At 34.3% G+C, this 13019-nt stretch overlaps 1 protein-coding gene across 9 annotated transcripts in view; it reads right to left on the reverse strand.

Moving 5' to 3' along the window:
* Stag1 (STAG1 cohesin complex component) overlaps window positions 1-13019 on the reverse strand; it is a 360462-nt gene that overhangs the window by 114542 nt on the left and 232901 nt on the right. Inside the window, exon 1 of one of the 9 annotated variants that reach the window (XM_078043365.1) lies at window positions 9938-10097. The exons of the other annotated variants lie outside the window; for them this stretch is intronic. Within the exon in view, the coding sequence (XP_077899491.1) occupies window positions 9938-10059 (122 nt within the window). The 5' untranslated portion in view covers window positions 10060-10097. Of the gene's footprint in view, window positions 1-9937; window positions 10098-13019 lie in introns of those variants that run through there. 9 annotated transcript variants of the gene reach the window in all.

Genomic DNA, 13019 nt, shown 5'->3' on the forward strand with positions numbered 1-13019 from the left:
CCTATAGGTTAGGTCAAACATGAACTATAAGTGAGATTAAAGTAATAGAGTGACACCTTGCTCAGAATAAATTATTTGCTTCCAAAGCAAATATTAAAGTAGGTGATAAAAACATTTGTAAGACGATTAATACAAATTAATCATTCAATCAGAAGATTCTAATTTTTTAAAGTAATTTTTAAAAATACTGGTTATATCACTAGTACTATTTCTCTACAATCTTCTTTTCAAATTCCCTTCTTAGGGACTGATGAAGGGCACAGTGGCACACACACCCATATCACAAGTTCAAGGTCAGCCTCAACAACTTAGCAAGACCCTGTCTCATAATAAAAAATAAAAAGAACTGGAACTGTGTTTCGGTGGTAAAGCATCCCAGGACCAAAAAATCAAAAAAATAAAAAATAAAAAAGGACTGATGAAATCAAAAGCATCTTTCTATATCTTGTATCCTTTTATAATGTGATTTTGGTTAACTTCCAATGTATTATATTCCAATTAATTATCTCTTCAACATTCTAAAGGCCGTCCTATTCATTAAATATAAATCTGTAAATAATTTTTTCATAGTATTTTTAATGGAGGTTTTTCACAACCACTTGTTCTTACTCTGAGCCACTTACTTGATGAAGCAAGTGGGTCATCGAGTCTGAACAATTCTCACACGGTAGATTAAATGATACCATGGAATTTCAGTCAGATTATTTTTCATATGTCTTATAAATTAATAATAGACTAGCATAATACAATTGAAATTCATCTTTTGACATTAGGGTTGGTGGGTGGGACACAAGGTGTTAAAGTGCCACCTGTCATAGCACCCACTATTTCAAGTATATAAATGCAGTAACATCATGCTTTTATCAATAAAGAAAACTGAATGATACTTCTGAAAAATTAATGGCTGATATCCATAGCATACTGTTCATATCTGGGAGGTAGACTATATTGTCAACTATATTGGCACTTGTTTTGAATGGCTGAATTTTTTATATATCAACAGTAAGCTAAAACAGATCTAATACAAATTGATATAAGGTCTGATAAAGTAAAATACAAATCAGTTAAAGTTAACACCATGAAATTAAAGAATTCTTGTTTATATGAGAATAATAGGCTGAAAGCTTTGGCAAGACTCAATAAAAATCAATCATTAAATAGTAAATGCTGTTTTATTTGGTGTTACAGATTCAGGGAAATCATAAAAAGACAGTGATCCCTGACAAAGGATAACACAAGGTAAGCCTTAAGATTGGACCAGTTCTATACATGCCAGGCAGCATAGTAAGCAGGGAAACCTAAGCAGAGCTAGGACATAATAGAGTGGAGAAGGAGCTGGGATTCAGCAAGGCCAAGGTGATTATACGATATAAGGTGCAGGATCAAAAGGGACAGCTAAACAGAAAGAGAAGGTTCTAAAAATCTGCAAAAGAACCCCATGGTCTCTTTAGCTGAGTAGTAGAGAGTATATATGTGAAGAAACCACCCTAGGATGGAGAAAGAATAGAAGGACCAGAAAAAATAAGCATGGGGGCAAAAACACATGGGTAGAAAGTTTGTGTTCTGATAGGCCAGGGTGGGAACGTCTTATAATTCACAGGAGACAGAATAGAGTACAAAATTTATTATCTAAATACTGGAGAGAAAATTAGCTTTAGACTAAATGCTCTTCCAGTCCACTTAACAAACCTTAAAAGTAGGTATGAAAAGATTAAACATAACTGTGTCCAAGAAAAAAAGTACAAGTAATATTTGTAATAATATAAAACTATCCGAAACAGAAAGAAAAACCCAACATGTGGGCATTCAATAAAAAATACAAGTCCTTAAAGGAAAGAGAAAAATGAAAAAAAGTACCTACATGTTCAAGAAGCTACAGAAAACCATAATATGTTAAGGAAAGACAATAAGAAAGAAAAGGAAGATCACAAACATAACAAAAAATACCATAACAGAACAGTGTAAAAACAACCAGTAGGAGAAACACCTAAAAGTAACCAAAGTAAAAAGAAATTAACTACAAAGGATGCAAGAAAAGTCTGACAGGAGACTTCCTTTTAAAGGTGGCATTAAGGCAATACAGAAACAGTGAATCTATTACTTTAAAGAATAAAAACACAAAAAAGAACTTAAAAATTTAACCTAGATTTCCATACCAAGAGGCAAAATATTCAGACATGAAGGTAGAATAATAGAAGAATGAAAATTCTTCTTCACTCCTTACAGGAGGCGTATACAAGGTGGAGGCTGTTGCCAGGTGTGGTGGCACACTCCTGTAATCCAAGTGATTCTGAAGACTGAGGCCAGAGGATCCAAAGTTCAAAGCCAGCTTTAGTAACTAAGCAAGACCCTTTTTCAAAATAAATATCTAAAAGAGCTCGGGGTCAGGGATGATGGGGTTGTGGCAAAGTGGAAGAGCGCTTGCCTTGCATGTGTGAAGCACTGGGTTCGATCCTTAGCACCACATAAAAATAAATAAAAATATTGTGTCCAACTACAAGTAAAAAAAAAAAAATATATATATATATAATACAACAACAACAACAACAACAACAACAACCCCCACTCCCAACTTTGGTCCTCTGGAAATCAGTTAAGAAAAAAAAAGGCAAAAACATTTACTTATAAAAAGTTAGTGAACTTAGGATAAGAAGAATGAATGCCTATGGCATTCTGGCATGAAACTGATTTCTTCAAAAACCCTAAGATAGAGTAGATTGCCAAGGTTGAGCATCCCTATGAACACCATCAGCTTTGATGCTCAGGGAGCTGATTTGTTGGAATCCAAGTACTAAATACTCATAAGCACAGAAGAAGGCAACTTAAAAGAATACATTCTATAAGAAAATAAGTGGGGGAAAAAGCTAAAGCTCTGTGCTCCCCCCCCACCAGTAGAAAAACAAAAAACAAAACAGCAAAGTATGGCCCATACTCGGGATCTGAAACACTGTAGGACTCTGTGGGCCCATATGTCAAATACCAAGAATCTTCTCTTTTGATCATAATAAGGATTGATGAGACATAGGTCTCAAGAAAGCTAGGCAAACTGGGTGTGGTGGCACATGCCTGTAATCCTAAAAGCTCAGGAGACCGAGACCCTAAGTAACACAGTGAGACCCTATCTCACATTAAAAAAAAAAAATAAGTAAAAAGGGCTGGGGATAGAACTAAGTAGTAAAGTGAACCCTGTGTTCAATCCCCAGTACCAAAAGCAGAATGCTAGGTAAGCACTCTACTACTAAGCTAATATGGCCAGCCTTACTAAAGACAATTTAAAGTGGCTCTAACAAATATAACCAAAGAATTAAAGGAAAGCATATCTGAAGAATTAAATGAAACATTATGAAAATAAATTAACAATAAATCATGAAAAAAGAAATGCATCAAAAATATACAACTGCAAAGGAGAAGGATGCCCATTCTTTCATCACATTTGCAACATAGTACTAGAAATCCTAGCCAGAGCAATTAGGTAAGAAAAAGAAATAAAGGGCATACAAAGTGGAAAGTCATCATCAAATTGTCACTGTTTGCAAATGACCTGATCTTATATATTTAAAAAACAAAAACAAAAAACACCCAGACTCTCTGCCAGAAAACAATTACAAGTAGTAAATTAACTCATCAAGTTGAAGGACACAAAATCAACCTTAAACACACACACACACACACACACACACACACCCTTCAGCAGCACTGTTATACATCAACAGCATCAAAATTACCTGAAATAAGAATCAAGACAGCAATCCATACACCAAAGTACAAATGACATTTTTCACAGAACTAAAAAAAAAAAAGCAACAACAACAAAAAAAAAAAACTAAAATTTATATGGGTTCACAAAATACCCCCAATAGCCAAAGCAACCTTGGGAAAAAACAAAAAAAACAGGAGGCATTATACTACCTCACTTCAAAATATACTACAAAACTGCTGGGCATGGTGACAGATTCCTATAATCCCAGTGACTTGGGAGGTGAAGGCAGGAGGACTGCAAGTTCAATGCCAGCCTCAGCAATATAGCAAGACCCTATCTCAAACTTTAAATAAACAGCCTCAGCAATATAGCAAGACCCTATCTCAAACTTTAAATAAACAAACAAACAATAAATAAAAGGGGATGGGGATGTGGCTCAGTGGTTACCTATGGCACTTGGAATCAATCCCCAGTACCCCTCTTCCCCTAAATACTACAAAGTAATGAAAACATCCTGGGATTAGCAAAAAAGAGACATATAGACCAATGGAACAAAACATATTAGAAGTAAACACAAGCATATACAGCCAACTGACTTTTGAGAATGATATGAAAAACACACATGGGAGAATGAATCGTGTTTTAAATAAATGCTGCTGGGAAAATTGGGTATCCACATGCAGAAGAATAAAATGAGACCTCATTTCAAAAATCAACTGTACATGGACTAAAGATTTATGTAAGATCTGAAATTCTGAAACCACTAAAAGAAAACAGGAAAAATCCTTCAGGATACTGCTATGGCCAAGGATATTTTTAAGAAGAACACACACACACACACACACACACACACACACACACACAGAAAGCAAAGCAAAACAAAACAAAACAAAAGAAATAGTATAAGAAACAAAAGCAAAAAAAAAAAAAGGTATCATATTAAACTACTAAATGTCTGTACAGCAAAAGAAGCAATAAAGAGTGAAGGTCTTAAAGAATGGGAACTTATACCTCTGAATAAGTTTAATACTGACCATGTTTTTGTACCTGGTTTATTCCACTTAAAATGCCCTTGAGGCTTATCCATGTTTTCACAAATGATACAATTTCATCCTTTTTTTTTTTTTTAAAGACTGAATAGAATTCTGTTAGTATTTATACACACCACATTTTCTCTATCCATTATTCTGTTAATGGACACTTGGGGATGGCTCCATATTTTGGATATTGTAAATATTGCTGCAATAAGTGGGGATATAGCTGTCTTCTTGACCCAGTGATTTCATTTCTGTTGGATATATAACCATTAGTATACTGGATTACTAGATTATATGGTACTTCTTTTTTTTTAACTTTGGAGGAATCTGCCTAATTTTCTCCTTAGTGACTGTACTAATTTACATTCATAACAATAACATATGAATTCCCTTTTCTCCAAGTTCTCACAAGTTTGTTATCTTTTTGATAATAGCCATTCTAACTAGGGTGAGATGATACCTCATTGTGCTTTTGCTTTGTATTTCCTCGATGGCTATCGATATTAAGATCAGAAATAAGTACTTTTCCCCTGTGAATTACTGTACTGGAGAGTACAGCCAGTACAAAAGGAAAAAATAAAGGTGACATCACCAAGATGACTGACAAACGAGATGCCATACTTCTATCCATAGGAAGAGCCAAATGAAGAAAAAATAGCTATTTCACTGGAGTGTTTCTGTGGGGACATGGAAGAGACAATAGGGATTATGAGGATACACTCACGATGGCCTTTTAAAGAAGGCAACTAAGCAATCAGCATATACTTTCTCACCCTGTCTTTTGAGATTGGCCTCAATCATTTGCTGTTAGATAAGTCTTCAGTCTTCTAAGATCATGAGCACCATTTGGGGAGCTACTGGGTTACCATACTACTGCACTATCCCTAGAAAAAGAATTCAGCCCACACTACGCCCACTCTACCACAGGTTCCTGCTACAGAGTACCACTTTAAGACTCTGTCCACCTAGGAATCTGTATAGCAGCCAGGCAGTTTCTCCTAGCCAACTCAGTCTTCTGAACTAGCTGCCCAGTTTCATATGGCCCTGGAAAGCACCTAGGCAGCCTACCTTGAGGACATGGTCAACTGAGGTCCCTTTAAAACAGTCAGGAGGGCCTGCAGTCAGGCGACTCATTTTTAGAAGCTCAACCTGTTGATGAACTGGAAAGCAGGTTCCCTTGGTGACATACACAACCCTGGGAGGCAGGTGGGCAGACCAGCTTAGGCTTAAGAGGTCCTATGAAGTTACCAGTAAATTCCTCAGTGCTGAATGGATGTACTTCAGCCATCTGGGGTGGCCTGGCCCCCAGTGCATTTACCTGGACCCACTGGTTCAATCCCAACTCCATGAGCCTTCAAGAAGTGACAGGTGCTATGCCTCTGCTACTGGTCCAGCCAAGCAAACATCAGATCACATATGTGGGAATCCTGGGTGGACTGGGTGATTCCAGGAGAAATCATATAGGCATAGAAAACATGCACCATAAAACAGAAGAAGCCACCTGAGGCCTAGCAGTGCTGAACACAACCTAGAAACTGACTACAGCTGAGCACACACAAGCACTATTCTAGGAATACATAAATTTCAGTCCCTACCAAAGCTGTCCCTTCTTCAGTAGCTGACAGAAGCATCCTGTACTGCCACAGCACAGTGCATGCCCTAAGAGCAGCCTGTTTATGCAACCCCAAACCTGTCAATAGTAGACTCAGGCTCAATCATGCTTGTGTCCCAGCCACAGGCAACTACTCTGCACCTCCTGCAGGTTACTCAGTGCCACTATGGATGGGACCCTGCACTACAGCCCAGGGTTGCCACACTCTGTGCATCTTGAAATCTACACAGGTAAGCTCAGTCCAGTTGACAGCTCTGGGTGCAGGAAACACTTTTATAGGCCGGCACATAAGACTGCAATCCCAACCAGGAAGAGACTGAATTCTAAACTACAGACAATTAGGGGCTCTTTCTCTCACCCTCCAGAAAGCCATAGGCATGCCCAGCATACCAAACAACAGAGGGAGCAGAATAGACTTGGATCAGAGGTGGGCTAGAGAGGTTATTACCTCCACATCCAGAGAAACGTACAGGCAAACTAGGAGGTGAGAGCATTTACTAAGCCTGCCAAAACCCAATGAAATTCAAATCCAGAAGGCCCAATAAGAAATCTCTCCATCTCAATTAGTTTAGTAAGAAATAATTTAAAAATAGTTTTTTATTTCACAGATATTATTTTTATATTGATTTGCTAAGTTTCTCCCTATTATTTAATATTGTATTCATTAACACAATTATATATATAAATATATATATTAAATGAATTAAATGGATTTACTCATTCCTCTTTCTCCTTGTTCACTTTATATTCTCTCCCTCTTTTTCTTTTTGTGTTTTCTACTCCTGTCTCTCCACTGCCATTTCCTTTCCCTCTTTCCTCATCATGACCCCACAGTCTAATAGCAATGTACTTTCTTTAATACCTAATTTCTTAACTTATGCTTGAAATTATTCCACATTTCCACTTTTAGATAAAAGAGATTGAGAAGAACATGTTCAGAATATTTTTTGAAGGTTTATTAGTATATGGCTTTGTTCTGAATTGATCACAGCTGATTGTATCTCCTCTCAAAACAGTGTGAGGGACTGAATATAAAAACAATGTTGGGTGTGAGTTTTGACATAGATATATTCCCAACTCAGGGCACACAATTAAGAGAAACAGCTCACTAAAAAGTTCCTTACATAACACTGGAAGAGATAATCATCCTAGCAGATGTGAAAATATCAACCCAGAAATACGAAAAATGTGAGGAAACAAGGTAATAAGATAGTTTTCAGAATTCACACCTCTCTAATAACTGATTTCATAGACATTGAAGTCAAGAAAATGTCAGATGAAGAATTCAACAAGTTTTTGGACATGGGTTGTAGCTCAGTGGTAGAGCGCTCCTCTAGCAAGTGTCAGGCACTGGATTTGATTCTGAGCACTGCATAAAAATAAGCAAATAAAATAAAGGTATTGTCCATCAAAACTAAAAATATTTTTAAAAAATTCAAAAATTGGTTAAAATGATCACTGAAGTAAAAGAACATCTATCAAATAAACTAAAGGAAGAAAGATAGGCTATAAAAGGGTATTTCAATTTAAAGATACAGTTTCATAAAAAGCACCAAACAGAAATCTTGGAAATAAAAATCTCAATCAAATAAAAAAGTCATTTGAAAGTCTTACTAATAGATTAGGTGATGTAGAAAACAAAGTTTTAGGCGTTGAAGAGAAAATATTAATGAGAATACTTTACATGAGCAGAGTATCTAAGAAATATGGGACATTAAAAGACCTAACAAGGCTCATAGAACAAGAGAGATACATGACACTGATATACCAAAAATACAGACCAAGTAAAGAATTTTAAAAAGCTACAAGGCAGAAATGCCAAGGTCATGTATAAAGGAAAACCAGTCACAATGACAGCAAATCTCTCAGCAAAAACTCTAAAGGCCAGGAAGGCTTGGAACAAATTGTTTCAAGCCCTGAAAGAATGTAATTATAAACCTAAATTGCTATTTCCAGTAATTATGTGACAGACCCTAAGAAGAAATAAAAAATTTATGTGATAAGCATAAACAAAAGGAAATCATGACCACTAAGCAAATACTATAGAAAAATAGAAAATTCTACACACAGAAGATGATAGAAGTTTTAATAAGGAGATCTCAGAAAGGAATAAATCTCATTAGAAGAGTATATTAGTTATCCACAGACTGAAAATGAAAAGATGGAAAATTATATTTAATGCAGATGGAGCCTGAAAGAAGCAGGGGTGGTAACTCTCAAATCAGAAAGAAGCAAATTTTAATCCCCCCCCCAAAAAAAGTGGCTAAAAAGATCACTGGTAGAGAAAAAAGTCCAACAAGAAAAAATAAAGATTGAAAATATTATCCCCCAAATACCTATGCACTGAATGAGACAAAATAAACAATATTTGACAGTAAGACTCAGATAAATTCCAATACAACAATCATGGTAACTTCAATAGATACATCATCCAACTATAAAATCAACAAAGACACTACACAAATAAAACCTACTATAGATCAAATGGACTTAGAGACATCTACAGAATATTTCATCCAACAACAGCTGAATATGCTTTCTTTTCAGATACTCATGAAATGTTCTCCAAGGTAAACCCTATTTTAGGACACAAAACAAGTTTTTGAAAACATTTTTCAAAAACTGAAATAATTCTTTGCATCATATCAGATCATAACAAATTAAATTTATTGGCCAAAAAAACTACAGAAACTATATAAATACATGGAGATTGAATAATGCAATTCTGAATGATGAACACAGGACAGGCATGTTAGGTCACAAATAAGTCTCAGCAAATTTGAAAAAAAATGAAGCCAAAGCATGTATCTTCCTCTGAAAACAATGGAATATAACTAGAAAAACAGTAAGAATTTTAGACACTGACTATAAAAATACATTCATATTAGAAAACATTCTCTTCATTAACCAATAGGGAAATTTAAAAATTTCTTGCAAACATATAAAAATAATGTTCTAAAACTTATGGCAATATGATAAAAGCAGAACAAACAGGTAATTTTTATAGTAGCAAGTACTTACATTAGAAAAATAAGATTTCACAAAAACAAATTAAGGATGTAAATTAAAGAACTAGAAAAGAATTAACCAAACCCCAAGTTAGTAGAAGATAAAAAAATAACAAAGATTGAGCAAAAATAAATAAAATAGAGCCTTAAAAAATACAAAAGATTAATAAAAAAGGGATTTTTTTAAAGATAAACAAAACTGACTAATCTTTACTATGTAGACTAACAAAACAACAATAGCAACAACAAAAAAGAAACAGAAGATCCAAGTAAATAACATCAGGGAATACAAATACAAAGAATCATTAAGGATTATGATGTATAACTATATAGGAATAAATTGAGAAACCTAAAAGAAAACTATAAATTTCTGGATACATATGACCTAACAAAGTTGAATCACAATGACAAAAATCAGAAGTGATCAATAACCAGTAATACAAAAATTTATCAAAGAAGAAATGCCTAGGATGAGATGGCTTCATGCCTGAATTCTCCCAAACATTTAAAGAAGGAATAATGCCGGTTCTCCTCTAAATACTTTAAAGAAATGAAAAGGAGGAAACCCCTGAAAACTTACTCTGTTAAGTCAGCATTACCCTGATAAATAAACCAGGCAAAAACAAACAACAGCAAAAACAGACTATAGCCAGGCGCGGTGGTGTATATCTGTAATCCGAGTGGCCCAGGAGGCTGAGGCATTAAGCAACTCAGTGAGACCCTGTGTCTAAATAAAATACAAAATAGGGCTGGGGATGTGGCTCTGTGATCAACTGCCACGAGTTCTCTCTCTGATCCCTGCCCCGGCTCCTCTCCCCACAAAACCCAGATCATTACAGATCAATATCCCTGATGAACAAATATGCAATAATTCTCAAAACTATGTTAGCAAATCAAACACAAAAGTACATTAAAAAGATCCTGTGCCATGATCAAATTAAATTTATCCCAGGGATACAGGGAGGTTCAAAATAATAAACTTAGCACAGTAATACATCAATAGAAGGACAAAATCATCTAATTATGTCAGTGGATAGAAAAACTGTATTTAATAAAATTCAATGTCCCTTTCTGATAAAAACTCTCAAAAAATTAGATAAAGAAGAAATGTACTTTGAGATAATGAAGCCCACATGTGACAAAATTGTTATCAATACTCTGAATAGGTAAAAGCTGACATCATTACCTCTAAGATGAAGGAAAAGATAATGATGTCTATTTTCACTGTTCTCATTCAACACAATATTGGAAATCTTAGGCAGAGGAATAAAGCAAGAGAAAGAAATAAAGGGCACTCAAATAGGAAAGAAGAAAGTAAAACTATTTTTGTTTATAGAGGACATGATTTGATATATAGAAAAAACTGAAGATTCTTCTGAACTGTTAAAAAGGATAAATTTCATTAAGGTTGTAGGATATAAAAATTAGCAAAAATCAGTAGCTTTTTTATTTAAATATGCCAAAAACAAAATTGCTAAAAAACTAATCAATAAAATAGTCCCATTCGCAATACCTACAAACTTAAGTGAAAAGAAGTAAAAATAAAATACCTAGGAATAAGTTTAAACAAGTGACTAATCTCTACAACAAACATAACAAAATGCTGATGAAATAAATTGAAGAGGACAAAAGTAAATAGAAAGACACTTCCGGTTCATGGAGTAAAAAAATCTTTATTATTAAAATATTGACAGTACTTAAATCAATCTACAAATTCAATATTATTCCTAACAAAGCAAATATGTTTTCTCAGAACATAACTAAAAGTTTTATGCAATCACAAAAGGTGCCAAATAGCCAAAGCAGTCCTGAGCAAAAAAAGCTGAAGGTACTATAATACCTGACTTCAAAAGATACTACAAAGATATAGTAACCAAAACAACATGGTGTTAACATAGAGTACAAAAGAATTGAGTTCCTAGAGATAAATCCACAAATAACAGTGGACAGTTTTGGATAAGGTACTCATAGTGTACATTGAGGAATGGAAAGTTTCTTCCTTGAACTGTTCCAGAAAAACTGGATATATACATTCACAAGATGAAAACTAGATCCCCTTCTTTCACCATATAAAAAAAAAAACTACAAAAAATGATAAAAAATTAAATGTAAGACCCGTATCTATAAAACTACTAAATGAAAATATAGAGAAATGTTTCAGTACATTGGTTTGGGAAAAGATATTTTTTGCTATCAATTCACAAACACAGGAAACAAAATATGTGATAAATTGAATTATCATAAACTAAAACTTCTTCATGATACTGAAACCCATCAAAATAATAAAGACATAACTGACAGAATAGAAGAAAATATCTGCAAGCCATTTATCTGACAAGGGACTAATATTTAGAATACACCAGTTAATCAAAAACTCAAGACAAAAACAATCCAGTTTTCAAAAGACTGAAAGACACAGACTTTTTCACAAAGACAGTAAAAAAATGGCCAATAAAGGATCAACCTAGGCACCTACGGACAAAAGAATAGATAATGAAAATGTGAAATGTAGATACAATGAAATATTATTCAGTCATCAAAAGGATGAAAGCTTGTCCATTGTGAGACGAGAGATGAAGTAGAAGACATTATGTTAAGTGAAGCAAGTCAGGCTCAGAAAGAATATGTTCTTCGACATATATAGAACAAAAGTTGGATCTCAAAGAAGTGGAGAAGAGAATGGTGGTTACCAGAGCCTGAGTAGGACATGGGGAAAAGAAGACAGAGAGTGAATTATTAACAGGTAGAAGGGTACAGCTGGATAGGAAAAATAACTCCTAATGTTTTACAGCACAACAGCCTAACTATAGTTCACAACAATTAATTGAAAATATTTCAAAATAGGTAGTAGAGAAAATTTCAAATATTCCTACCACAAAGAAATAATAAATGCCTTAAGTGACAGATAAGCTAATTACCCTGACATTATCTACCTTTGTGCACATGTATTAAATGTCAGATTATACTCCATAAGTTTGTATAATTACGATGCATCAATTAGAAGTAAAGATACTTTTAAAGAAAAGAATGAAGAGATAACAGAAGCAAAAAGTAAAACTCTCTTTATTCAAAGATGACCGTATCTCACATGTAGAAAAGTTCTAAACAACCTAAAAAAAAAACAGAATAAAACAAAACTCACCACACCCTGACCAAAACTGCTAGGATAAAACTACTTTGTACAAATTTTAAAAACTGTATTTTTGTGTAATAGCAGGGAACAATCTAACACAAAATAATAAAATCGCAGTTACAAGATAAAATATGAAAACAATTAGAAAAGAATTGATTTATTACAATTCATATGAAAACTTCAGAAGCTTTTGTGTAAAATAGGACAAGTTCATCCCCAAATTTGTATTCTGCAAAGGACCTATAATACTCAAAACAACTTTGAAAAGGAAGAACAAAGTAGAAATACTATATTACCTAATTTAAAAATCTTAAGGGCTGTGGCTGTGGCTCAGTGGTAGAGTATTTGCCTAGCACATGTGAGGCCCTGGGTTTGATCCTTAGCACCACATAAAAAATAAATGAATAAAATAAAGCTATAGAAAAAAAAGTTACTTCATTTAAAAAAATCTTACTCAAATGCTACTCAAAGAAGGTAGCATGGGGGTAAGGACAAATAGCTCAGAATGCAAATCAATCTACAAGTTCAG

This window comes from Ictidomys tridecemlineatus, chromosome 3 (genome assembly GCF_052094955.1).
Source record: "Ictidomys tridecemlineatus isolate mIctTri1 chromosome 3, mIctTri1.hap1, whole genome shotgun sequence".
Taxonomy (NCBI): Eukaryota; Metazoa; Chordata; class Mammalia; order Rodentia; family Sciuridae; genus Ictidomys; species Ictidomys tridecemlineatus.